This window comes from Alosa pseudoharengus, unplaced genomic scaffold (genome assembly GCF_046254945.1).
Source record: "Alosa pseudoharengus isolate Yale_2024_CS ecotype anadromous, Long Island Sound unplaced genomic scaffold, YU_APseudo_1.1 YU_APseudo_1.1_scf_5, whole genome shotgun sequence".
Taxonomy (NCBI): domain Eukaryota; kingdom Metazoa; phylum Chordata; class Actinopteri; order Clupeiformes; family Clupeidae; genus Alosa; species Alosa pseudoharengus.
In genome coordinates this window covers 21,501,706-21,528,464 of record NW_027468837.1, presented here as the reverse complement: position 1 = coordinate 21,528,464, position 26,759 = coordinate 21,501,706, and the positions used below count along the sequence as shown (strand labels likewise).

Genomic DNA, 26,759 nt, shown 5'->3' with positions numbered 1-26,759 from the left:
ACATGAACGTTATGACGTTCATAAGCTGATATACTCAATTACTGCATGATCTGCACATCCAAATCCAATACTACAGGGACTCCCCCTATTGTGTGAACGGTGTTCATATTGTTACACTAGATTTACATTTATTCATTTAGCAGACTCTTTTATATTATTGGCTGCATTAATTGTCACACAAATTACACTCCATATGTTTACAAATGTGCTAAATGTGTTTGACCTCCTTGAGGAGGTCAAATGTCAACTTCACCAATAGGTCCTTCCAGACATTCTTGCACAGGCAAAGGGTTGGAGGTCCATTTGAGTCCATGACTGTATATGCAATTACTGGCCTGTATCAGCAGAAGCTGCCATTCTATTTTTCTCCACAGGGGGGACAGCCAATCTGTACTTCCAATCCATGCCTAAAGGTTTAATCATCCATATTGCTGCATCAAAGTTTCTCAAAATTTTGTTCACATATAATCAAGGAGACAGTGCAATCACTGGACTGGATTTAATTAAAATGTGCATGCCACGCACTGCATGGACAGTCAAGACAGTGACAGAGGTCTCACATGGGAAAACTGGTCCGTGTACCATTTCATCCCTGTTGCCGAATTCAAATTCAAGTCTCCCAGCATTGAAACATGCTATCTCCAGGTCATATTGAAAAGCAGATACACATACATGCACTGTGATAAATGAGGCATTTCAATTGTGTCTCCTGTAGAATAGTTCTATATTATACAAGGGAGAATGCCCTTTTATTTGACTTTTAACTAATGGCCACCTTACACCAAACAACTTTGACATGATTTGGGAAAGATTATTGAAAGATTGGAGTCTTTTCAGTAAAGCTTGAATGGGGGGCATTAGTTAAAAGACTACAATCCTTGTCCCCAAATCTTGTCAAAGTTGTTTGGTGTAAGGTGGCCATAACCTAAACCTTGGATGTTTCCTATGCGATAAAGATCTCATAAATCATACACATAAATAATTCATCACTGTATTACGTATATGGATTTTCCTCTACAACACTATGGTCTGTCTTGTTCAGGTATAAACAACTTATAAAAATGTCCATCTAAAAATCACCAAAAGCAAAATGTATGAATGTAATGTCTTTTCTGTAGGACATAGGATTATTATGTCAGACGGTATTAGTAGTGACCAACAGTGACCTCGGTACACTAAACTGTGTGTAACTGCGCTCACTGGCTGCTGCAGCAAAAAGGAAGTGGGCATAGCATGAAAGCAGGGCAAGGGTACTGAGGATGGATCTGTTTTCATTTTTCAAGAATCTTGCAAAAAATTGGAAGAGTCTGTGCATACATATGCCGGTGGGACGTCATGTGTGTGTGCATGAGTGGTGTCATGCAATATGTTTTTGTGTGCGAGTGTGTGTGCGTATGTGTGTATGTGTTGTAGAAGTGAGCTGAACAGTATGGAAGGAAGGTGCCTGTAGATAAGGGGGTCTGGACGAGGAGCAGGGGGCAGGGGACGAGGGGTCAGTTGCTGTAGAGTTGTCCCTCGGGGGGCTGCGGCAGCTTCATGTTTTCCTTGCACATCATCAGTCTCCGCAGCTCCTGCAGAACCACGCGGATGCTGTACGAGTTCTGCCACTTGGACAGCGAGGACACCGCGCGTATGTCAACCTACCCGAGTCAGGACAAAAAAGAATCTAAAAGCTGAATTTCAACACAAACCAAGGATGCTCTTAAGAAAGACAGCAATTCCAATTTGTTCTTATCAAAAGAAGCACCCTAAAGAGTAGCCATATACAGTATATCTATCTAAAATCTATCTCTATACACACACTTCAGTAAATGTTCTGGTGCACTATGTAAATTAAGTTATTCAGGAGGAGCTGTCTGCGTTGACAAGAAGGACCTCTTTGACTGACATGCAAAACAACCAACCATAGACAAAAGGACCTCTATACTCCCTGTGAAAGCCACAGTCTATCGCTGGCCATTTTTCAGAGTTGCTCAAGGAGGGAAGAGTGACTAATTCCCACAGTGCTGCCAATATAGCAAACAACATAAACGAGTATGCACACTGTAGGAAGACCATTGAGGGCTGAGATGATCCAATGCACAATTCAGATTAGTTAGTATGCTGAGTGGGTTCTTAAAAGGGTGAATTAAGAGGGTCTAGTAAGAGATTACTAATGACAAAAAGGTTATGTGATGGGTAGGCCTAGTTAACAAACCCACAATCACTGGAATTTACAACAGAAGGAGAACTCACCACTCCATTGGAGTTGTGCACGCCATTCAGATTTATCTTGGTTAGGAATCGGACAAACGGGGGTATCTCCGGGTATCTCGGTCCACATTCCACTTTCAGACTGTAAATCCTGTTCTCATAAATTGTCTAGGAAAGGCAGAGAAAGAACAGTTTAATGAACACCAAAGTTAAAGTAAATGCAGACCACACTGCCATGGGTCAAGTGATGGCTCACCACTCTGATCCAGAGATGTGACTCTAACATGAGCGACTGAGAGTGAGTTTAGTGAGGGCCTGCCTTACCCTGGGGGGGCCTATAATGGTTCCATTCCAGCGTGTGAGAGTCATGTCCTCGTCGTCCTCCAGACCCCAACTGACAGTCCCATCACCAATACCCTTCTGGCCCTCCTCCAGCTCCTCAAGAAGCCGAAAGTTTCGTGGAACTTTGATGCCTGGGGAGAACATAGACACTTAAATTGTTCAACTGTGAACTGGACATCTCTGCAGAGGGGGAAAAAAAAAACCTCCTGGAGAGAATCCAGGCATATCCAAAATGGAACACAGGGCATACCGATAAGAATACTGCAGTCAGGGTGTACTGTTTGGCCTCTTTTCTCTCTTTTCAGATGAAAGAGGATTTGGCCTAGCGATACAGCAAGAGATTATAAATTCATTTAACATATGAAACATTTTTTGTTCGTTTACAGGTTATATTAAAGAGACTGAAAACTGCTGAGTCTTCCTTCAGTTCCTTGTTTCTGCCACCTGACTCGAGGTGTTATGCCTGTCCATGTGACTCCTCAGTTCACAGGCTACAGCCATGCATTACAATGAACAGCAGGTCTCTATTCAGCAATTAAACGAAACAAAGCAATACAAACGTGCAAGATTCTCATTTGCATGTCCTGGTCCATGAACTAACATTTAACTCAAATCGTTCACATTATCCCCTCCAAGCAGAGGAATGCACAACAGTAAAAAGCTGATCCCAGACTAATCAGTGCCGAAAAGCGAACTGACAAGACGTATTCAATTCAATTTCAAATAAATTACCGATTCAAATTAACTTCAAAACCTTGGATTCCCATGAAGTACACAGAACTACATTCGACACCGCACAGTGCGACTCATTCGAACACCACCAGACCGATTATTATAACTTAGTGGAACGCATTGATTATTTTGTAACAGTCATTTTCATTGAATGCAAGACACGCATTTGAGAATTAATGCATTTCTAAGCAACTCGCTCTGCAGGTTGTGTCGGTCTGTCATGACGCTGCAGTTGAATAAGCTAACTATTTAGCTGCTAGCTAGCTTTCCAGTACATATGAGGATGACCACAATCTGAACAACATTGTATTTTAACCATAGATAACACAATATCACGTCAACGTTATATCAAACAAACCACCTGCAAATAGCAACACATGTTAACGCCCAGCTGCGAGCGTTTCACTTGCACACCGCCAACAGCTTGTTGGTGCCGCAAGACACCCGGCAGCAGCAAGGCAAGTTCGGAGGCAAGCAACCCACCCACACTGTGAAACGACTGGCATATATTCCGGGCTTTTCTGGACAAATACATGTGCTTCTTATATCAATGCACCAACAACTAGACGAAATGATGTCCAATCAGTTCGAATGCAATATGATTCTACGGACACAACAATATTTAAAGAAAAATGTATATTCGTTAACCTGATCCGGCGGCACCCGCCATCTTGTCGCTGTAGAGCGGGGGCGCGCACGTACATCCAGTGATTGCAAGGCTCAATTGAACAAGTAGTAGCCTACTGAAATGCAGCTGCTGCAAACGAACTTTTCGTAAGCAGTCAAGGGTAACTAGCCTCGATGACACCAGACCCTTCTGAATTTAGTGGAAAAGGTTCATTGACTTCCAGCAGAGGCGCGCAACTAGGCCTAGCAGTGAAATGAAACTTTAATTGGTGCGTTCTTACCAAACATTTCAGTGTAGCAATCTTGTAAATGGTTTTATGCAGTTGTTCACTCATTTTCAAAGAAGTAGCCTAGGCCTACACGTCCTTGCCGGATTAGCGATTGCAAAATGTCATGGAAATACATATTAAAAAAAGAGTTAAAGGACAGGAATGAGCTGCAGTAGCCTAGGCCTGCCCTATACCCTACAAAGGTAGGCTAATTGAAAGTGAGAGGACAAAGTCTGATTCTGATTAGGGTGTAGAGCTTTAACTGTGGTAGATAGCTCCTAGGCCTAAGGTTTGGCTCATCTGACAGGACATAGCCTATCATGTTTTTGCCCAATCCTCTGCTCCTACACCATGGAGGTGAGCTCTTTGAGGAGGGTATTGATGGCCTAAACAACTAACACATTCAGTATGACAATGCTTTTACGACACAGTATCTTGTATCCTATTTGGTGTCAAGTTTAGCCTATAGGCTACATATTATGGTCAGGATCAGGACCTACATGAATCATATTAAAAACAATGTGCAAATGAAATACAAAAAAGTGCCCTGTTACTGCCCTCATGTGGTGGCAGATGGTTAAGTATAGCCTATCATTTGCGTGTGTCTGATCTGTCAGGGGCAAACAAATACAACAAAGCCAGCACTAAACTGACAAAGCGAACAGCTGATCAACAATATGCACATCCACTGGCCCAGAGTCCTCTGCATCAATGTCCCTTCAATGTTACAACACAGAAGAATAAGGTAACTCAAGCTGCATCTGTTATTGGAGCTGGTCCTGCAAGTGTCCATTGATTTATACGTTATGTTTATATATATGTTTTCTTGGTAAAAAAATACAAATAATAATAATAAATGCAAAAATGCCTTTCCAAAATATATATATTTTAAAGTCTGCCAATACTGTCTGCCAAAGCTGTCAGTGGGCCTACCAAACTGGCAAACAGAGCAGGATGCTGATGCCACCAAAACACGAGCACAAAATTTTGTATTAAAGAAAACACTCTTGAAATATAATTTATTGCACATTTACAGATAACAGAGCTCCACAATGATTCAAAACCAACCTGGGTGCACAAAAAGATTGTTACAAAATTGTCATTCTTCTCTGATTTGTTTGTCCCCTCAGAAGGGCTACAGAAAACAGAAACAGCAGACCAGAAACTGCATAGGTTTAGAAAAAAATATTGAAGTTGGATTGTTGAGCTGTACAAAACAAACAAATAAACAAAAATCTAAAACATAATACAGGTCCTGTAACTAAGCTGTTACTGCAGCACTACATGGACAAAAAAAACAGACTTAATCTCTTCTTGGTCAGTTAATTTTCTGAACTGACAAGACCAATTTAATAAACATGTTGTCTCAGCTGAAACAAAAACAAATTGTCTTGGTTTCAACTATGTGGGAAGTCCTTCCCTCCTGGTCAGTTTTAAGCATCAACAATTACAATTTCATCAGGCTCTTAGGAGAAGAAAGACTAATTCCACACCGCTATAATTGTTGGAAGGAAAATCTACAAGGGGTTTTTTTTTTTTTTTACAGAAAAAAAGTTATAGAGGATCAAAAGTGACTACATTTATGTACAGAGGAAAAAGAATGCCAAAATGTGTCTGAAGACCAACATCTCATTTCAGCAAGCTTCCATATCTCCTGCAAGCTTTTTGGAACAGCTATGGAAGAATCTTATTTTTGCACTTACAGGCATGTTATTTTATTGCTATCGTTGCCATTGCAACACTGCAAGAGAATTAACCAATTGTTGAAGTGTATAGCCAACAGGAAATGGACAGATTCTCAATTTCTGTTGTTCAACAACAAATGTGGTATTGTATCATCAATGCATTTTCTATAGTAATGTATGTGAAAACACAGAAATGTAGGCTACTAAAATTCAATTAAACCTCAAACTACATAAAAAAAAGTAGCCACACGCTCCAAACATCAGGCTAAAACGGAGGATGTCTCATTTAGCATCTTGTTATGTTAGCCACTAATTCATCTTTTTTTTCGATTTTGAATGTCCTTCACAACCAATTTGTGATTTAAGAAGCTGTCTCCAGAGAATAAATGATAGCAGCTTATATGTAATACAAGTTAGACACAGACATATAAAAATAATACAGTACATACACACTCCTGTCTAATATATCCACATTAAGGCAGACATACACAGTTCATACATATAATTTGAAGGCATTTTAATCTTCCTGATTGTATAAAAGCATTACTTTATCCATGCAGAATATCCCTTTGATCACCTAACCAATCAGTAATTTTCCTGCTGTCAATTTTCATGCAACACACAATACAATGTATTAAATCCAGATATTCTTTTGAGTCAAGTCATCTGAAAAAGGCACAAACGAGATATCTGTGTGCGACTGGAATCAGCTTTTCTATGGAGACAGCTACTGCAGAATTGTTAAAAAGAAGGGGGAAAATAATTTTGGTATATCCTTTGCCACAAGACGCACCATGTTGAAAAAATATTGTTGACCATTCAAGGGTCAGTTATGATATGATACGCATTTGGCACTATTTCTTATCTGACTATTTTTAGTGTGAAATTAAATTATTTTTTATATTAGCATGTCTGCATCAATGATATGATCTAAATCATTCTACTCCGTTTCTCAAGAATGTACAAGGCCAGATCTCTTTACACTGTGGAGCTGGTGAGCATGGCAACCATCTACAAGATGGATTGAGAAGTGAACGTTCACAGATAAATGGGCCCAAGGGTATTTCTATCCTTCAACCCTGTACCTTTAATGGAATAGCAGGCACAAGTTATTTCATAAAGAAGGCAATAGATTTGGTAATTGGTACCATGAACAGATGTTAAAGATCACTCGTTTGGCTTTCAGAACTCACAGTAGACTAGTGCCATATTTTGTCAAAAGGACACAAAGCCAGCAGAAGCAGTCGCATGTCCTAATTTTGCTTCCTGTCCAAAGATACCAAAGCAGGGAAGTACAAACTGGTCTTCACTAGATACAGCGTAACAAATGTATATTTCACATGATAAAAAAAACAACAAAAACAAAATCATAAGGTGTGAAAAAAAACAAAAACATGCAGAACAGTAAAAATCAAATCAGAAAGGTTCATCCAACATCTCACGCACTCTCTCTCTCTCTCTCACACACACACACGGTTTAAACCTACGTTTTTGTCAGGGAAAGCAAAAGGATATTGTCTCAAGAACATCAGCTCATGCTGTCCATTATGTCAGGTTTGAAGTGGACAGAACCTGACAACATCAGGCACAATACAGTAAAAATCACAACACACGCTAGAACATCCCAGAATGCACTTCTTACATCATGAAATACTGGACTGCACCAGTACTGTTTCCTGTACAGAACTCAGCAGCAGATAGAGTGCAGAGTCAAACAAGGGCCAGTTTGGGTTCATGGTGAGACAGGTCTATGGACACTGGTCAGGTTCAGATATGGTTGTTGTAATGTTTTCTATGATACGGGCAGACAAATTCTGAAGGTACATGTAAGCACAAGATTATATATGCAGACAGGAGTATAAAATACAAATGGCTTTCACTGACACACTAGAATGAAGTAGTTATTGACAGTAGTTTTATTTCAATTTACGTCTGAATTTTGGAGGTGGAGATCCATTACTTGACCATAAAGGGAAGCTGATTACTGATGACAAAAGACTCTGCTCTACCAGGCTGCTATCTTGTGTCCCATGCAGAGCTGCCATTACAGATGTAATGCACAAAGTGTCAATATGTCCAATCTGATTTTAACACCAGCTGATACAGGCTGTAGAAAGGCAGATGCAAAACATACAATAGACAAATGAAAAAAGAAGAGGCACCACACTGAACAAGGAGTAATGTAGAGAACACCTCACAGGCTTTAGAAAAGAAACAAATCATTATTAACATCTTGTTTATTTGACTCTTCATGCCTGTTTTTTGTTCTTGTGTACTTGTTGCCAAGGGCACTAATTAATGATACTGTCTTCTAAAAAAAGATGAGTCTTCAAATAACACTACTCTCAGTGAAGACTGTCTTGTGTTTTGTTTTATGTAAGACTCTGGACAGGTGATTGGGCAGTGAAGGCGAAGAGCAAGGCAGTGAACAACCTTTGGCAGTGTGGCCATTTTTCTCCCAGTGACCGTGAGGTAACTGCTGAGTGTCCCACTGCTAGGAGAGGGGAGTTGAAAACAAACATAGGGAAATTCCGAAACAAACAAAATGAAATAAAACAAGACAAAACAAAACATAAATGCTCGTTTGGGGCACATGATCCATTTGACACATACTTTTACATATTCTGTCCATCCCATTTACAATATCAACAATATTTTTACTTTCCCCATAGACCACTTCAAATGAATCAATCAACTTTTCCTTCTGAACACTAAATTGCATGTCTCTCTCTGTTCCTATTTAGGGTTCAGGCATCAGAAACACAATACAACGACAATGCATGGCAGCACTAAACACCCCTAAGTCGGTGCTTCAAGTTTCGGAAAAGTACAAAATACATCCTACAAAAATTTTGAAAAGAGGACAGGCCACACCCTGTAGATGGGATGTGAGAAGTGGGAGATCAGTACCCAGAGAACAGGCAGACGGACTGGCCCTGGACCTGTTCCTGGATTATGAGCCGAATCTGGCCTACAGCCAGCTACTATTTGGGTATGGCACAGAACCTGTAGTGACACTTCTCATCAGAGGACCATCTGCCCTGCATGTTTGCCATGAAAGCAAGTAGCTCACAGCACAGCGGGCGGGCATTGGCGAAGGAGAGAGAGAGAGAAATGAAAAGAGAGACAAGAAGTAGCAGCGGCTACATCAAAGTCAATAAGAAAGAAGCCCCACACTTTAGGTCCATTCCATTTCCAATGTCAGGAGAAAAAAAAGATAAATAAACAAATAACATCACTCTCAGTTTGAGTCAGATTGCTGGCTGCTTATGCAAAGGGCCCTGTAGATACTGGCGAGGGGAGAGGGGCGAGATCAGTAATCATCAGTCTTTTGGCACATCCAGGTGCTCTGTCTGAGGTGGATTACAGTTCTACCACCACAACTGTGGATGATAGAGGGGGATATGTAAGCCAATTCCACTCCTCCTAAACCAACTCTGATTCCCAATCCATCAAGACTACAGGCGTGATTTTTTTTTTCAGGTCTATCTGCCAAATCCACTCATTCTCTCTCTCTCTCTGTCTCTCTCTCTCTCACAAACACACACACACACACACACTTTCCCTAACTGGAAGTGCCTCCCGCCTGCGTCCTGTGTGTGCACATGTACAAACACACACACACACACACACACACTCAAGCCTGCGGGAAACCCTAAAGGTTGTCCCCTGGTTGATACTGAGGTTCAGTGGAGGTGAAGTAGTCCTCCAAGAAGCCTTGCAAGTACTCGAAAGTGGGCCTCTCCTCTGGCTCCCGTCGCCAGCAGTTAAGCATCAGCTCGTGCAGGGAGCTCGGGCAGTCGAGGGGACAGGGCATCCTGTAGCCCCGCTCCACCTGGTCCAGAACCTCCCGGTTCACCATGCCTGAAGAGAGAGCACAGACCGGACAGTTCCTGTTCAGTAACCACACAGCTTCACACCACGTAAAACATTCTAGATCTTTGTATGTTTAGATACAAAGATGGATATTACATGATGCAGCAGATTTAGGTTAGACATAGACAGTGGTACCTGGATATGGAACTCTGCCTTTGGTGGCTAGTTCAGTGAGAAGTATGCCAAACGACCACACATCTGACTTGATGGTAAAGCGTCCATAAAGTGCTGCCTCTGGTGCTGTCCACTTAATGGGAAACTTGGCACCTAATATTCAAAACAATTCTTAAAAATCACAGTCCAGGCCTTGTGTATAGTTACAAGTATGTTGTGTTAGCTTAGCATTAACCTAAAAATGGCAGGTTTGTTTATATTCGCACAATTAACACACTGGGATTCCTCACCTTGTCTGGCTGTGTACTCATTGTCTTCAATCAGACGGGCAAGGCCAAAGTCCGCTACCTTACACACCAGGCTGTCACCAACCAGGATATTGGCAGCTCTGAGGTCTCTGTGCACATAGTTCATTCTCTCCACATAGGCCATTCCAGCAGCAATCTACCCAAAGTAGACAAAGGTGTGGGGTGAACAAAAATGAGTCTGCCAGGTGACAGGTCAGCCTTTCTAGCTTCTAATGACAATAAGCAACATTACTGCACACAATCGCACATACCTGTGCAGCCATGTCCACCAGTTGTGGCAAACGCAAGAGCTTCCCTGCATCACCTTTGAGGAAGTCTAAGAGGCTCCCTGAGGAGGGCAAGAGGACAGAGAATCAGACCACAATAGACAAGGACAGCAGATAGAAAAAGAAAAGCCAAATAAAGAGGGAAAATTTGACTACTAGTTTATGAATAAAATGAAATATTGCTTCACTAGAACATGTTTAGTGAATGATATTTGATAGAATGATTCAGTTAATTCTATTTAGCCTATTAATGATTGTTTTTTTTAATTATTATTATTATTTACTTTACTATAAACTTTTTAACATTAATGTACTGTAGTGTTTAATGATGTCTTTGTAAGTCACTGGACAAAAGCATCTGCTAAGAACCATAAGAATTAACATATTTGTATTTCCCAGACCTTGGCTCATGTACTCGGTGACAATGTAGATGGGCTCTTCAGACACCACAGCATAGAGCATCACCAGCTTCTCGTGGCGCAGCTTCTTCATGACTTGAGCCTCCTCTAGGAACGCCTCAGGCGACATGGTCCCCGGCTTCAGCGTCTTTATGGCTACCCGCGTCGTGCCATTCCACGTGCCTGGGGTCAAAGGTTAAATCCAGGGGTCACAGTTAGAGGCATTAAATCCATTAACTGACATTTGAATCCTCATGTAAAGGCTGCAACCACAATACTCAGTAAAGGCTGCAACCGTTAATCATGAATATATGCAAGGGCATTTGTTTACACATAAAACCATGAAAACCTCAATAAACAGAAAGACATATTTAATAGGGTAAAGGGTGGGTGTGATAGTCTGCAAAACACCATGTCCAAAACACCATGACTCATAGAAGTCAAACAGTTTTAGGCCATTCAGTTTTACCATTTTCTCAGGATGCTAATCACATTTTAATGAAATGGTTTTGCAAATGTAATTAGTCTGCCACTGTGATGTTCCTTAAAACAAGTTATTCTAATCATTCTAAGGATAACATCCCAATGAACCTACCTCAGCACAAATAAATACAGCCATGTGGGTTAAGAAAGCATTATTTGATAGATTTATTAGGACCAATTTGCACAAGTACTAATTATATCACTGATTCATGTCAACAAATGTTGTTATTGATTGCTGTTGGTTAAAATAGTCTGATGCTGTGTCAGCATTCATCTGCATCTCACACATAAAATGCCCAAAATACTATGCAATACTGAATCTGTACACCACATTATTAACTTGCAATGAAAGTAAGAATGTGCAGCATGTTCTTCACATAGATATGCACTTACCCATCCATACTTCCCCAAAGCAGCCCTGTCCGAGTTTGACGTCGAGGCGAAGAGACTGCCGTGGGATCTCCCAGGCGTCCCGTGCCAGGCTCTGTGTCTGGGGCTTCAGCGTCGGACACACATCGGTGAGGATGTGGCACAGACCATCGGCGTGCTCTGTGGGGGAAGCATTTGGGTTTGTGAGAGGAGCTGGCACCACCACTCAGAGCCGTGGTTTATGCTTGGATTATTTGAAATACATCATGGATTGTGAGATACATTTGTGTGTGAGATACAGATGCAAAGCAACTGTGTATTTTTTTGGTGAATATCTCACACACAAATGTGTTGTGAGATACATTTGTGTGTGAAATATTCACCAAATAAATACACAGTTGCTTTATGCATATACCATGTTTCAAAAAATTTAATAAGAGCCTTAGTCTGCATTGCACAGTTAACATTAATCACCTTCATTTAGCAAAGACAGCAATCAAACCTATCCAAGATGCTGCTAAATTCATATTTTACAGCCCAGTGTATGGCTACAAGAGTGGGCCTTCTTGAGTTGCCTCACTGGCTTGGTGGTTTTTAAGTTTTTAAGCTCTGTATACTTAACTAAGAGCATGCACATAATGTTTGAAGACCCCATTGTTTGTTGTTGGGGACTCCTTAAATTATAAATACAAATAAAAACACTACATGAAATGAAGATGGCCTGCAGTTATTTAAAACTAGTTGACTAAAATATGAAGACTGTGGTATGCTGAGGTGGTGCAAATGAAGCATCCTTTAAAATTATATGAATATGACATAGTTCCCTTGGGAGATTATGTACAAACTTCTGTATTCTTGCTCTGAATATAACGTGAGACCAACAGAAGCGTTGCACTTTGAGATTAAGTGAAGTGGGCAGAGACTCACTGCGATAGTGCATCACCAGCTGTTGCAGGCTGGTGAACTGAGTGCGCGAGGTGATGTAGAAGCCGCCACTGTCCAGCTTCCTGATCTTGTAGTGTTTTACATTCAGGCCTTTGGTGTTGTCGTAGTCCATCACAGACAGGCAGTAGGCCCCTGGAAAAAAGGAGGGAAGGACGGGGGCAAATTTACTCCACTGGCAGTGCTATTTATTGGAGGCGTACACACACACACACACACACACACTCAGCCGCTCATCTACAGGCTGCATTGGCAGCTCCATACAAACCCAACAACAAATGCAGCAATTGGAAGCACCAGTTGGAAGAGAAATAGGACCTATTAAAGTGATTTATCAAACACATGGCTACAAAACAATCAATACATTATTCTTGCACTGATTCAATGGAGGCCTTAAGTGCACACATAGTTTAAGGAATGTTTAGTATTTGACTTAAGGATTACGTAGGCCAACATTCCAGCTGTCGGGAAGCAAATGACAGATGGAACAAATGACAGACAAAGTTTCTCTTGCTCTATCCATGGGCCATGGCATTTGCCAGTTGCTGTGTGCCTGTTTATAATAGCCGGGACATCCCTGTGCCCGAGAGACAGAGAGAGAGAGAGAGAGAGAGAGAGAGAGACAGAGAGAGAGAGAGAGAGAGAGAGAGAGAGAGACAGAGAGAGAGAGAGAGAGATGACCACTGTTGCAAGGTCCTTTGACAGTGGAATCAATTGACCTCTTGTGAATGGGCCTCCTGTAAATCTAACCACAGGAGTGAACGCCCCCTGCAGCTTTCCACCATTGAGGCATTTTTTTTCTCATCTTGCGAGGCCAAAAAGCACACACACTTGATAATGTGTTTGGAGAGTTCAGCCGCTTCGTGTGCTTGCAGGCTTTACAAAACAGACAGTTTTGACAAGTTGGTGAGGATTTTGTAGCACTATGTAGACATCACTAAGAGAGTCTTTTGAAGGAAATCTTCCTAAGAGGCACACATTTCAATCAGCTTAATAACAGCAGGAATCCCAAGCAGTAGTCCAAAACCCCAGCCACAAAACTCCATCACAGCTCAACTCTCAATCAGAAGCTGGTCACTGTCTTTACAGTACAACCTCAAAAATAAACTCCCTCCAGCGAGAATCAGTCTTCTCTTTGCGTCATTACAGCTGGCAACGTCTGAGAAAGCCCTCCCCCTACATACCGATACTGACGAGAAGAGGAAGAATGAAAGAAAAAGGAAGAAAAAAAAGTCGAGAGAGAGAGAAAAAGAAGGAGGGGGAGAGAGAGAGAGAGAAGTGAGATAAAGCACAAGAGAGACAGAGAGAGTGAGAGAGGGATTTATAGCCGAGGGGTAATCCAGCACCCTCGTGCTGTGACCTACTTCTGGTGGATGATTCAGCCACACTCATATTCACTGGGGGTCTCACGACCGTTCAGACTAACTCTCCCAGATAAACCCGCACTCCCCTTTTTCCTGCCCTCTGCTTAACTTCACACCTTCTGTGAGCATACATGGGGTGCCAAAACTGGAGACCCCCCTAAGCTTCTGTCCGCCTGTAATCTCTCGCTGGACGCGGTTTAATTACTTCCTGTGGAATGATTGAAAAATGCCACCCATGTCATAACTGACCAAAGCATGCAGCTGCAACAGTAGACGGTATGTTGCTACAAGTCAAAGGCAGATTTAAAGGCAGAGGAAGGTTTAAATACAAGATATTAAATGGATATGTAAGGGGTTCCGACCGAGACTTTTGGGAACATTAAATCTAAGGACTTAATAGTCTGGCCATGGGGTCAGACCTGGTTTTGTTGGTTAACTTTTTCAATCTTGTAGACTAGGGGTAGCTGCTCTTTCAGATTTAGGAGGGTGCCTGTGATATCCCTTCAGCAATTTCATATATTAACCCTTAAAGCCCTATGTGCCAAAATCATGAAAAAAAAGGTAATACCTCTAATTTCAAGGTGAGTACTCATATTAAATGCAAATCAATTCCAATAAAATGTACTAAATTACAGTTTCCTGTGTGATAGCTATTCAGAAACCTCTTAGCCTGGCATCTTATTTCGCTACTGAGATATGCATTTTCAACTATAGATTGACATGGCATATAGAAAACTGCACCAAATGCCAGTATTTTATGTGTACCACTTTTTTAAATATTCCTCTCAACGAAACCATATTTTTTGACAATACTTTACTCTCTGCTTGTAGATTTCTAATTTAACATTGGAATTAGTGTCCTACCCACCAGTGATGTCCTACTGATTGAAACAAACCCAGATACATTTTTACAGCATCTGGAAAAAGCATATTTTTGTTCTGAAGTGATTTTAAATGTGAAGCACTTACAATCTCAAAACCGCTCTTATTTAAAAGCTATAAGCTCTTAAAGTTGACCTGAATAGTGATTTTTCTGTAAAAACGCCAATTGTATGGCTGTCTTGGTAGGACAGCATAAAATGCAAACCCATTTAACTTTTTGTTGCAATAGTATGTATGCTACATTGTAGGTAGCCAATTTAAAAGTATAAGATCCAACTTTTCTCTTTTCCCTTCATGTCCGAAAGCTGAAAAAAAAGTAACTAATGCAGGAGCTTAAACGGTCAAGTGCTACAGGACTGGAAATGTCATATGCTATAGATAAAACATTAATGGAGAGCATTATGATATATTAACCCATATGACCATGACCTTGAGTACCTAATAGCTGATGGTCATTCTCACTCCAGCATAATCCTTAAAGTAACGCAGGGTAGGAATAGGAATCTTGAATAGGAAGCTAGCAAGCTAACATTTAGCGCTAAGGGGGTACCCGATATGTCTAAAACCAACAAAAAGGGTCATGCTCAGGCATTCTGGGTGCGGCAATGTCCAAGACGCTATTCTCCTCACTCTAACTCAGAATGGCAAAATGAGGTTGAAGCTGTTATTTCGGCTGTTATTATAAGTAAAATAATTACATCGAGTTGCTTTTAGTCCGATATTTTATTGTTCGGACATATTTTAAGGGGGGTGATGAAGCGGAAAAGTTTGATCACTTGCACATTTCTTGTATAAAATTAAAAACTTTAACAAATCACATTAGACCTTGCATCCAGCTACACAAAATAAGATAGTTAGATGAAGGATGATTGTATGTGCTTTATATAAGGTGATCCTAATCATGATGTCAGCATGGTAGACCAACTTTAAAAAAGAAATACAAGGCATATTATTGAAAACTTATCCCCAAGAGAGAAGAAATACTATTTTCTGATTGGCTGGCAGAGGGCTATTAATTCTGTACATTGGGGGCCCCTATGAAGTAGATCTGGTAAAAAAAAAACCCTACCTATATATGTAAACGACAACTGAACTAGCAACAAACATGTTTTGCAACAGTGGAATCAACTGTAAGAAAGCAAAAGTGGTTTTAATACTGTCCTATAGTTAGAATGAACATCAGCTATTAGGTACTCAAGGTCATATAGGGTCATATATGTCCTAATGTTCTTCCTTAGTATTTTATCTGTATCGGTAGCACTTGACACCTGACAAAGTTTTTCCCGCTTAACTTTCAGACATGTTCTAAGGGGATGATAAAAACAGAAAAGACAGATCTAATGCTTTTGAGTTGTCTACAGGGTGACAAAAAATTGCCACAAAAAGAGTTTACATCCCATGTTATCCTTGCAGAAGGGTGATAAAGTTAAGCAACAAGCCCCGAGAGGCCGTAGGTTACGCTGATTCTACAACAGCTAAGGGGCGTTGTTAGGCATGACGCGCTCTTCCGCCAAGAAATATATTTCCTCTATCTGAATGGTTGCCAAGCAACATCGAGACACAGCTACTTTAACTTTTGAATCAAGTTGTGGTAGCGCAGTAATATAGAACGGAATGCGGTCAAGGTGTATGTTTGTGCTGGATCACGCTGAATCATGGCATCGAACGTGATTCAGCCAATCACAATCAAGGACCGGATCTATCAGTTTTAGAATTAACCATTTTGACTGTCCCGAGGGGATGGTAAAAGAGAAAAGCTGGATCTAACACTTGTAAGTTGGTCACAATGTGGCATACTACTGCAAGAAAAAAAAAATGTTTACATTTCACGTTGTCCTTCAAAAAGGGTAATGAATTTGGTGTTTTTATGGACAAATAGTTATTTAGATCTACTTTAGAGCTCAATATAGGGAACTGCTCAAGGGATATCACCGGGCACCCCCCCCCCCCCCCCCCCCCATTCTTATTGAGTAACCCCAAGCCAACAAGAAACAGCAAAGAAAAAAACTTTAACAGACAAAACCAGGTTTACCAAGATTCTGGTCTTTGGCTGCCGGACTATTACTAACACCATTTCAAGCATATTTGCATTTCACTCCAAACTTATAACATTTGCTATCTTTCCACAACACACCTGCCTACCTTAGTCCAGCACATTAAGCAATTCCTGTAGTCCAAATTTGTGAATACATCATCACTAATCGAGGCCTCCTGGTGGTAAACTGAGAGAGCAGCAAAAGGGACCAATTGATCAAGAGGAGACACAGACCAACACCATTCTTAATAAAAATCCAAACAAACTGATTTTCAGGACTTGGCCAGGCTACAATGGCCTCTTTTTTCCACCCTGCAGTAGAGAGTTCCATGGATACTTCTTAAGATTGTGACTCCTATGGTGATGGACTGGACTGTGATGGCCTCCAATTAATCTTATTATGTGTCTTGAATACTATGTTTTTACGGATCCAATTGTACATCAAACACCTGAGTGTTTTCCTCACATAGGCATTTTAAAAACCTAATTTACTGCTCTGTTACCTTCCAACTTAGCTGATGACAGTTAGAATCGAATGATTTTTAGATCCAGAATGAGAACTCTACTTTAATTAGTGCTAGGTGATACCCAATTGAATATTTTTGCAAGTCACTGTGTATTTACCTCGACACAGACATTCTGTCATGTTGTTTAGTGTTTTATGGGTCTCCAAATGGTGCTTCCTTTCACTCCGTCTGAGTTGTTTTGTTCCAACCCCCTAAATGCATCATTACATGTCAGGCACATTCAACACTATAACCCCAAAATGCTAATCTATTAGCCTTTCTTCTTATGAAATACCCACTGAAAAATATTTTCCAATGACCTTCTGATGATTCCGATTGGGATGATCCCAAGTAGGCCTTCAGATCCCTCGCAATTTCTTCAAAACAGCCCCCAATGTTTCCCCGAAATGACTTCAGTGGCTACCTTTATTCCCACACTCGTTTTGAGCAAAGCCCATCATCCCAGACAGCCTACCCTTGGTGGTTTCGCTCTCCCTGACCAGGAATGTCCCTTGTCGGTTCTGCACGCTGAGCAGCAGCCGTTCCGAGTCCCGGCGCGTGATCTTCCCAAAGAACCACCTGCCCAGGGAGAGAGGGGAAGAGAACACTGACTGAGGACTGTGGAAACCCCCCGCCCCACTGGCTTATGTCGCAGTGCTCACGCATGCTTGCTGGGAGCCTGTGGCTCAGGGAGACACATGACAGGACGGTGAGACTTACTCTTCTGCTTGGATGGAGTCAGAGGGCGCCACATAGTTACTGGGGATGTAACCGCTCTTTCCTGTAGTCAGTGACCGAGCCAGCCACCAGTCCCCTTCCCTGTAAACACACACACACACACATATATATATATATATATAAATGCCTTTATTTGGATCCAAAAGGCTAGCAAGGAAAACAAGATCCAAATACTTTGGGAAGAGTCCTTGACAGGTCTACATGGCTCACATACTTTTTCAAGTCACACACACACACACACACACACACACACACACACACACACACACACACACACAGTCAATAGACCATGTCTATGATACCATCTGATAAAAAATATCTCCAAAACCAAAATGCCAGTACCCTGAAGACAACAATCTCCAGTAGCCCTGGCTAATACCAAACAACTTGCAGATGACTGGTTCAAATTTTAGCTTAATAAAATATTTTCTACAGACTGCACTAGAGGGTAAACTAAAGACTAAACGCATACAGTCACTACAGCAATGTCATCCTACAGATTTTACTGTCTGTCACCTTATGCATGAGAGAATGGACTACTAGGGAAGCTAGTTGAAACCCACAGCGGCTAACAAGTAGACTACTGACTAGTAATTATTGCTACATAAACACAATATAATCCCCCCACCTCCAAGACAATGACTAGCTGCATTACTAATGCTCCACAAGAGTGCAACAAGGAGTTGAAAGTGCAACATATGATCCAGTGAGTGGAAAAGCTGAAAAAAGTCTGTTTTGTTTTACTATTTAGGCATGAGAAATAGAAGAACTGAGAAGCTGAGCAATCTCAGCATGTATAGACCAGGGTGGTGCATAACAGCGGTGCCACTCGCGGTCTCCCCTGACATCCCTTACTTCACTGTGACAGACAGGGCAGGCCTGAGAGGGAGAGAAGTGTGAGAGGAAAGGAGAAGTGTTACTGACCTGAAGTTGTACTTTCTCCTAATTTAAAGCAAGAAGCATGAAAAGAAAGAAATGACAGAGAGAACACAGATGGGGTCAGGTACTCATCGAGCAGAAGTAAGCGGCCACAGTTTTTTTTTTTTTCAGCACAGCAGGAGCATCTTTGGAGAAGGAAGGAGGGCAGAGAAAAGCATGCACAGACTGCCTGGAGATGCTTTAGAGCACCAGGCGCTAAGCAGAAACCTCTGTGAACCATTCAAATCGCAGTTCATCTATACATTTAATGCTGACCATCTGTACTTCAAAGATCTAAGGTCTGAAGGTGCTCCAATGAACACACCATTCATAGAGTCGAAAGGAAAAGCCAAGCTTATTCTCCAACAACAAGATAAAAGCCTTGAAGCACATAACAAGAACACATTGCATTTATATAGCGCTTTTCAAGGCACCCAAAGCACTTAATGTGGCTTTTGTGTCTCTGTGCACACAGCAGTATGAAAGCAATAGCTGGTGGCTGTTCACTGAGAGGCTGAATCTAAACGACTGAAGCTTGATGTTATGTTATTTATAACAGAGGATTGTGACAATCAATCAGCTGGGACTTATTTACCAGCTATATCTTTTCATCTACCAATCCATCCATATGTCTATATTGCACCTAAGGTGCGTTCAAATTTTCAAATTTGGCGAACAGTGAGAAACGTTTGTGGTAAACATGTTTTCTTTGAACAGTTAAATTTGAATGATTTGGTGTTAACATTCCATTGTAACGGTAATTGCATTGTTACCTTCATCAAGCTCACGTCCAGTTCCATTGTATGTTCACGGAGAACTACCTCCGCAGACTGTTTGCAATTGCGCAAACGTTCGCCGAAAAACTCCAGGCAAACAGAAAACTGTTTACAAACATTTGCAAACGTTCACCTATGTTTGCGAATTTGAACGCAAATTGGATTAGAGTAGTATTCCCTGCTAAATATTCATCCTTACATGTGCAGCACATGATGCAAATTAAAGTGAAATAGCATCATATTCCTTACGTGTTATTGACAATTTGAAGTCTCTCGCCCTTCTGGAAACTTAGGTCAGAGGCGGTGCGCGATTCATAGTCATACAGCGCCACAAACGTCGTGACACCACCTGCAAGACACAACAAACAGAGAGAGAGAGAGAGAGAGAGAGGCAGACAGAGAGAGACAGTCCTGAGTGCACCTGGAAAAATGCCAAAGCCCAAGCATTCAAATTCAATGGAGATGAGCCATGCAGTCCCTGGTAGTCTGGCTCTGCCGGGGAAGGCAGCTGGGTAAGATCAGACAGCTGGGGAGCGATAAGACAGCTGAGGTTGCTCGAGCCTCTGTGCCCCTTGCACATCAGCTGCTAAGCCAGCTGAATTGACTTCCATACTTAAGGGCCTGTGGCTATGGCTGTTATAACAATAATAGCTGCCCTGTCCAGGGAAGAAGCATGGACTGAATCAGTGATGCAAGCATAACCCTGTGTGGGGGCACCGGCCACATGACATAACTGTTTTTTCCTCTTTAATTTGTCCAACCTTGATTGCATTATCCCAGAACAATGAAATGACTCATCTCGGTAAGTAAAATGGTCATATAATAATAATCTTTGGCCCCACAATAAACCCATGGCCACACACACACACACACACACACACAAAATGACCTACGTCATCATTATTTATTGCTAAAACTTGTCGCTGATGCAGAGTATATCAAGGCATGTTCCATGTCCCAAATGGAAATAGCATGATAAAGGCTTTTAAAAGGTCAACAGACGATGTGCCATTCATGGTAGATTTCTCTCCCTTGGGAAATTAATTATAGAAATGGAAAGAACCTACTGGACCAATTGAGCTTAAAGGCATACATGGGGCAACTTTTGAAACAACATAAAGCCATAAAATCGATTCCATGTGTTCTGATTGGATGGTCATGAAAATTTGCCTGATCATGAAAATTTGCCTGCTGATGATTAAAGTTCTCATAGACAAAAAGGTTGCCCAGTATCACTGGGAATGTGCTGTAACAACAATACTCGGGGACATTGCTCAAAATGTTCCCTTGTGTATTATCAGCTAAACGAAATAATGAAACACCAGATGTTTCTGAAACTGCATAGCATTAAAGATCAAGTTCACCAAAGATAATCGTGTTTGGCTGAAGTAATTATGCATGACTAAAATGCTTGAACTAGCCTAAGATGGTTAGTCTAGTCTCAACCAACCCCATAGCACCCAACTAAACTGAGCAAACAGAATGAATGCAACAATGTCCTACTGTACCTGCCAAGGGTCCCCTGTGGGGGGATGTAATGGTGTTGGAGTGGTCCACCCCTCCAAACAGGGCCAGCTCCGCACAGTTGGCCTGGGGTTGGGTGCCCCGTCTGTTGGTTCCCACGGCTGGACTGCGGTTCGGCGTCTGGGTCTGTGGGCCAGGCATCAGGTGATGCCCGTGCCCGCTCCCACTGCCCATGCCAATGGTGCCATCCAGGCTCAGCGACCTCTGACCCGGGTCTTTGGGCTTGCTCTTTGTTCCGCCCATCAGAGAGCCTGAAGAGCAGAGGGTGGGAAACAAGTATGTGTTTAGTAGTCATGTAAAATGGTTCAACTAAGACAATAATAATAATAATTAGAATTGCGGTTCCGAGGAACTGCAAGAGTGGGTTTGATCAGGGGCATGGAACTCGGCCTCATCCAAGGATTCCAACGGTACCTCATTTATGAAAATCGGACATACGGGTCAAAAGTTACATGCACACACCTTCATATACACAGACAGCCCAGCCCAGCCCATTAGACATTGCCAGATGCCTTAGAACTCTGCCAGGTGCAAGCTTAAACAATTAGAGCTGTGATGTCACAATCGGAATTAGAAACCTTGAACATTCCGCCATTCATTTCAATGGGGCCCAAAAACGCAGAAAAACGGGAGTACCGCGAAAACGACAAGGGCCAGCGACACGAAAGTAACAAGCAAGTTACACCGGTTCAGGCCTGAATTTTTGGAGTTCGAACTGCGTCAATAGCTCAAACGGTCTAGGAGCAGTAGTTCGTCCAAAAAGTGGAAGCAAAGCCATGCTGTGGGCTTGCTGGATCAAACCCACTAATAAGAAAACTTAAGAACTAGAATTGCGGTTCCGAGGAACTGCAAGAGTGGGTTTGATCAGGGGCATGGAACTCGGCCTCATCCAAGGATTCCAACGGTACCTCATTTATGAAAATCGGACATACGGGTCAAAAGTTACATGCACACACCTTCATATACACAGACAGCCCAGCCCAGCCCATTAGACATTGCCAGATGGCTTAGAACTCTGCCAGGTGCAAGCTTAAACAATTAGAGCTGTGATGTCACAATCGGAATTAGAAACCTTGAACATTCCGCCATTCATTTCAATGGGGCCCAAAAACGCAGAAAAACGGGAGTACCGCGAAAACGACAAGGGCCAGCGACACGAAAGTAACGAAAGTTCGAACTGCGTCAATAGCTCAAACGGTCTAGGAGCAGTAGTTCGTCCAAAAAGTGGAAGCAAAGCCATGCTGTGGGCTTGCTGGATCAAACCCACTAATAAGAAAACTTAAGAAGAACTAGAATTGCGGTTCCGAGGAACTGCAAGAGTGGGTTTGATCAGGGGCATGGAACTCTAGCCTGACGTAGTCATACTCAATTCTAGTCAGAATTTGAGTCTGATACTGCTCCATAGAGCTGTGATTATGGGGCGTGTTTCAAACGAACCAGGGAAAAAAATGCCTCTGCACTCAATTGGATAGACCTACAACCAATCAGAGCAACGGAGTGTGTGACGTATGTTAAGCGACGCATAGTTGATGTCAACAGAACTCAACTGCACGCTAGAAGAAGAAAATGTGAGCGATTTTCGCAGGTGTTGTAAAAATAATGTAAGGATACACGGAGTTCTTCAACACACGAACCTCATTTTTGAGAGAAACAGTAAAGGTGAATGCATATACGATCAAGTTATCCGTTTAGGATTACAACTCCACAACACTGCAAACAAATCGCATCGCATTTGTCGGTCCTGTCAGAACTTTATAACACGGTTGGAACGCGACATGCCCGTGTTTAAAAAATGGACAGAAGACGAAGGAGACCAGCCTGAAGAACCGTGTTCATCTGAGGCATCAGAGACGCCCCGGACTCTGAAGAAGTTCTGCCCCAATCCGTCAACTCCAACCGGTACAAAAACGCGAAGAAGCATTACAGAGGTAAGCTTGTTAATATATTTCTACTTCTTATGATATGACTATGAGAATAACCTCGATTGCCACGTTTCACATGAGTTAATAGTGAGTCGTGATTATTGTCCAATGTGATAAACACTGTGCATTCCAACACTCTTCATTTCCGTGAAATCTATCTATGATTAAATCATCTAGTCATATTTTGACATGCCTAGTATTCTGGAAGCCAGCCCGAATTTCAGTGTAGTGTGAGCAAATGTTACCAGGATAAACTTGTACCTGATGTGTAAGTTGGCCTCTGTCACTTTGTCAATATGTAGAAACTTCATTTTGTAATGGACTAGCATGTTATCCAACCCCCACTTATGTGCTCTGCACCTCTGTGGGGGGTGGGCAGTGTTTCTCTGACCTGCTCAGCAATTGCATCTGGTGTCACCATATTTAACAGTCTGTATTTTCCAATGTATTGTCAATGCACGTTATACTTATTAGGCTATACTGTAATTCTTCACACTGATGTGTTCACTTATATTTCAGGTTGTCACCCATTTTCCATCCACTTGACCTCCACCTGGAACACCTGAACAATTTTCTCAAATCATTTATGAGAGGATTGGGACCAAACATGTCAGAAATGTCAGCAGCCAGAATCAGTAGGTCCATTGGCATCGTCAAAGAGCTAATGGACAAAACGGACACAGAGCTGGAGCTGACAAGGCCGGCTGGCATTCATCATGTGGCCCGAGAACAGGACGTTTTAACACTGGTAAACGTTTTCAGGGAGACACAACTTTCCCAACAAAAATCACCCAGGCAGGCAGTCTCATGCATTCCCGAATTTCAAGAGAAACGTATTGGCAAAGCTGAATTACCAGGAGAAAATAATGGACTGGTAAAATGTGCCTATTTAAATAATTAAGTAAATGTGAAATGTAAATGGTGATGGTAATTTGTAAATATTGTTTTCGTAAATGGCAATGTAAATAATTGTTTTCATATAATAGTTTAGTAGTATCCACATTCTTGAAAACATTTTTGTGTTTTCTTATTGGTTGTATGTTCAAAGTTCAGCGTATATCTTCAAACATTACCTATTATGTGTAGATATTAAAAATCTTTATTGACATGTCTTATTGTTTGTCTTTAAATGCAGAAACATCACCAACCAGTAGAGAAGTATAAACCATTTTAATTTTATTCAAAAATATTAATGTAACAGAGGTAAAAAAAAAAGGCATTTGCACAACAACAGGACCCTGAAGCTACAAATTTGAGCCTGAATTTGAAGCTAGCCTGAGATCTTCAACATTGACAAGCCTGATTCCAAGTTACTTGGGGATGATTGTATCTTATCATCCTCATCCTCGTCATCAAAGTAACCAGTGTAATCCATGTCAACCTGAACACGGTCATCCTGAACAACACAGTCATCAAACAAATTAGTTTGACTCTGTTCGATGTCATCAAAAACCTCATGCATAATTCATAGTATCTCTTTTGCATGTTCCAGCTTGTATGTAGGGAGATTATGGATAATGAAGTCCAGGTCAAATATCTGTGTGCACTGTTCTAAAACTGATCAATGAGTTCATCTCCAAAACCAGTGCAGGCTGTGTCGACTGTGTAAAGTGGTATGTTTTTATGGTCCTGAAGTAAACTACTCCTGTAAGTTTGTAACAGTTCCCTGATCAAAAGTGTGCCCTTAGGTGTGACTATTCTGTGTTTGTGGTGTGATGAAACCTCCCCTTGAAAGTGTTCATATTTGGGGATTAGCTCCCCACAACCTTCAGGTTCACAAGAACAAACAGAATGGCAGTGAGTGCAGCACAGATGTCCTAGATCAACAGATGTGGTGTGTTCCTCAAAATGGCAGTACAAAGCTTTCCGCAGACAACTAGTGACTCCATTAAAGTACCGTCTTAACTGCTGGGTCAAGCTTTGTACTAACATCCCTCACAATTCAGTGTAGGCACTCCAGTGTATGGCCAGGTACTTTAATCAGACCCACTCTGATGTTTGTTCTGTTTGGGCTCAGGGCCAAATTTATTGGATTGTCCATCTGAAGCTGTTTCATAACCCTGGCTCTGGATTCCCGATCAGCAGAAGCAGTCAATGTCAGCACAGGTGTACCTGGAATATATAGCAGTACAAAAAGCAACCAATAAGTAACAGTAAAAATAAGAAATTATGAGTAGTATCATTTAGTACTTTTTAATGACTGTACTGACATGTAAAAAGAATACATCACTTATAAGGGGTACAGTGACTAGCCTACCAATATGGGTATGGTGCTTGAGTACATAAAGCAACACCCAAATGCCCTTCTGCCTTTTTGCAGCCTGACCACTGATAGAAATAAAACAGTAACCTACATTAGAATGTTTTAACAGCTAGTTCGCTACAATCACACTAACGTTATGATTGTACCAAGTCTGAGTTAGCGAACGTACAACGATACCTAGGCTACTATGTTTACAACATGGGATTCATATCACGACATTGGGAGTTATTTACTAAGTCAGACAGTTAGACTCTCTTACCATTTGTAAGTTAGATGAACTTCGTCCATGACGATACCCATTACGTTGGCTTGAAAAACATCGGAGCCTAGCATGTCCCTCCACTTGTTGTTCAGCAGCCAGGATTCCGGGCTTCAAAAAAGGATCTGGCAACGACCGCTGGCTATATCCACCTCGTCGTGCACGCCGAGTTGCATCGCCGTGATGCCCATTTCAGTTGCTTCGGCAAAAAACATCTTTCTTATCAACAAATGCCTTGATCCCGTTACTCTGTTCCTCTTTTAAAATTAATTCGCTGTCGATATCTTCTAGAACAGACCTGATAGCAGAATCTACACATCTCAATTCTCCAGCGGCAGCCATCGTTGTTGTAAACGAATTCAACCCAAGCGCTCTTTGGTGACGTGGTGGATTACGTTACTGTTGAGCATCTGTCCATCATCGTATAAAGCCCGCCCTGACAATTTGATTGGCCCGCCAGTATTTGGGCGAGCATACTCGCGCCACTATTGATCAATGCCAGACCGAACTTCCCGACCTCAAACGTTGTGGGCGGGACTAAGTTCGGAATGGCACCCAGGCTAATGGAACTCGGCCTCATCCAAGGATTCCAACGGTACCTCATTTATGAAAATCAGACATACGGGTCAAAAGTTACATGCACACACCTTCATATACACAGACAGCCCAGCCCAGCCCATTAGAGCTCTGCCAGATGGCTTAGAACTCTGCCAGGTGCAAGCTTAAACAATTAGAGCTGTGATGTCACAATCGGAATTAGAATCCTTGAACATTCCGCCATTCATTTCAATGGGGCCCAAAAACGGCAAAAAACGGGAATAACGCGAAAACGACAAGGGCCAGCGACACGAAAGTAACAAGCAAGTTACACCGGTTCGGGCCTGAATTTTTGGAGTTCGAACTGCGTCAATAGCTCAAACGGTCTAGGAGCAGTAGTTCGTCCAAAAAGTGGGTGAACAGGAATAACT

At 41.8% G+C, this 26,759-nt stretch overlaps 2 protein-coding genes and 2 long non-coding RNA genes across 6 annotated transcripts in view; 1 reads left to right on the top strand and 3 right to left on the bottom strand.

Annotated features, from left to right (window-relative positions):
* Positions 1–1,197: 1,197 nt before the first annotated feature.
* Positions 1,198–3,970, bottom strand: LOC143104323 (ubiquitin-conjugating enzyme E2 variant 1-like). 3 transcript variants are annotated; one of them, XM_076268333.1, is made up of 4 exons: positions 3,916–3,970; positions 2,518–2,666; positions 2,236–2,361; positions 1,198–1,640 (listed from the first exon to the last, which is right to left on the bottom strand). In XM_076268333.1, exons 1-4 carry the CDS (start codon positions 3,935–3,937, stop codon positions 1,494–1,496), a joined length of 444 nt encoding a protein of 147 aa, XP_076124448.1. In that variant the 5' UTR covers positions 3,938–3,970; the 3' UTR covers positions 1,198–1,493. The 3 variants fall into 3 exon arrangements, with proteins under 3 accessions (XP_076124448.1, XP_076124447.1, XP_076124449.1); XM_076268332.1 differs by lacking the exon at positions 3,916–3,970 and adding an exon at positions 3,751–3,889; XM_076268334.1 differs by lacking the exon at positions 3,916–3,970 and adding an exon at positions 3,629–3,650.
* Positions 3,971–5,165: 1,195 nt separating this feature from the next.
* LOC143104743 (proto-oncogene tyrosine-protein kinase Src-like) overlaps positions 5,166–26,759 on the bottom strand; it is a 28,639-nt gene continuing 7,045 nt past the window's right edge. Inside the window, exons 2-12 of the mRNA XM_076269015.1 lie at positions 21,332–21,598; positions 20,073–20,172; positions 18,112–18,210; positions 17,867–17,970; positions 12,590–12,739; positions 11,687–11,842; positions 10,814–10,993; positions 10,398–10,474; positions 10,129–10,282; positions 9,860–9,991; positions 5,166–9,712 (exon numbers count right to left, since the gene is read on the bottom strand). Coding sequence (XP_076125130.1) covers positions 9,504–9,712; positions 9,860–9,991; positions 10,129–10,282; positions 10,398–10,474; positions 10,814–10,993; positions 11,687–11,842; positions 12,590–12,739; positions 17,867–17,970; positions 18,112–18,210; positions 20,073–20,172; positions 21,332–21,590 — 1,620 coding nt within the window. The 5' untranslated portion in view covers positions 21,591–21,598 and the 3' untranslated portion in view covers positions 5,166–9,503. The remainder of the gene's footprint in view (positions 9,713–9,859; positions 9,992–10,128; positions 10,283–10,397; positions 10,475–10,813; positions 10,994–11,686; positions 11,843–12,589; positions 12,740–17,866; positions 17,971–18,111; positions 18,211–20,072; positions 20,173–21,331; positions 21,599–26,759) is intronic.
* Positions 22,699–24,380, top strand: LOC143103869 (uncharacterized). Its single transcript, XR_012982954.1, has 2 exons — positions 22,699–23,275; positions 23,789–24,380. It is a non-coding gene; the product is annotated as an uncharacterized LOC143103869 (long non-coding RNA).
* LOC143103868 (uncharacterized) lies at positions 24,425–26,346 on the bottom strand. Its single transcript, XR_012982953.1, has 2 exons — positions 25,792–26,346; positions 24,425–25,381 (listed from the first exon to the last, which is right to left on the bottom strand). It is a non-coding gene; the product is annotated as an uncharacterized LOC143103868 (long non-coding RNA).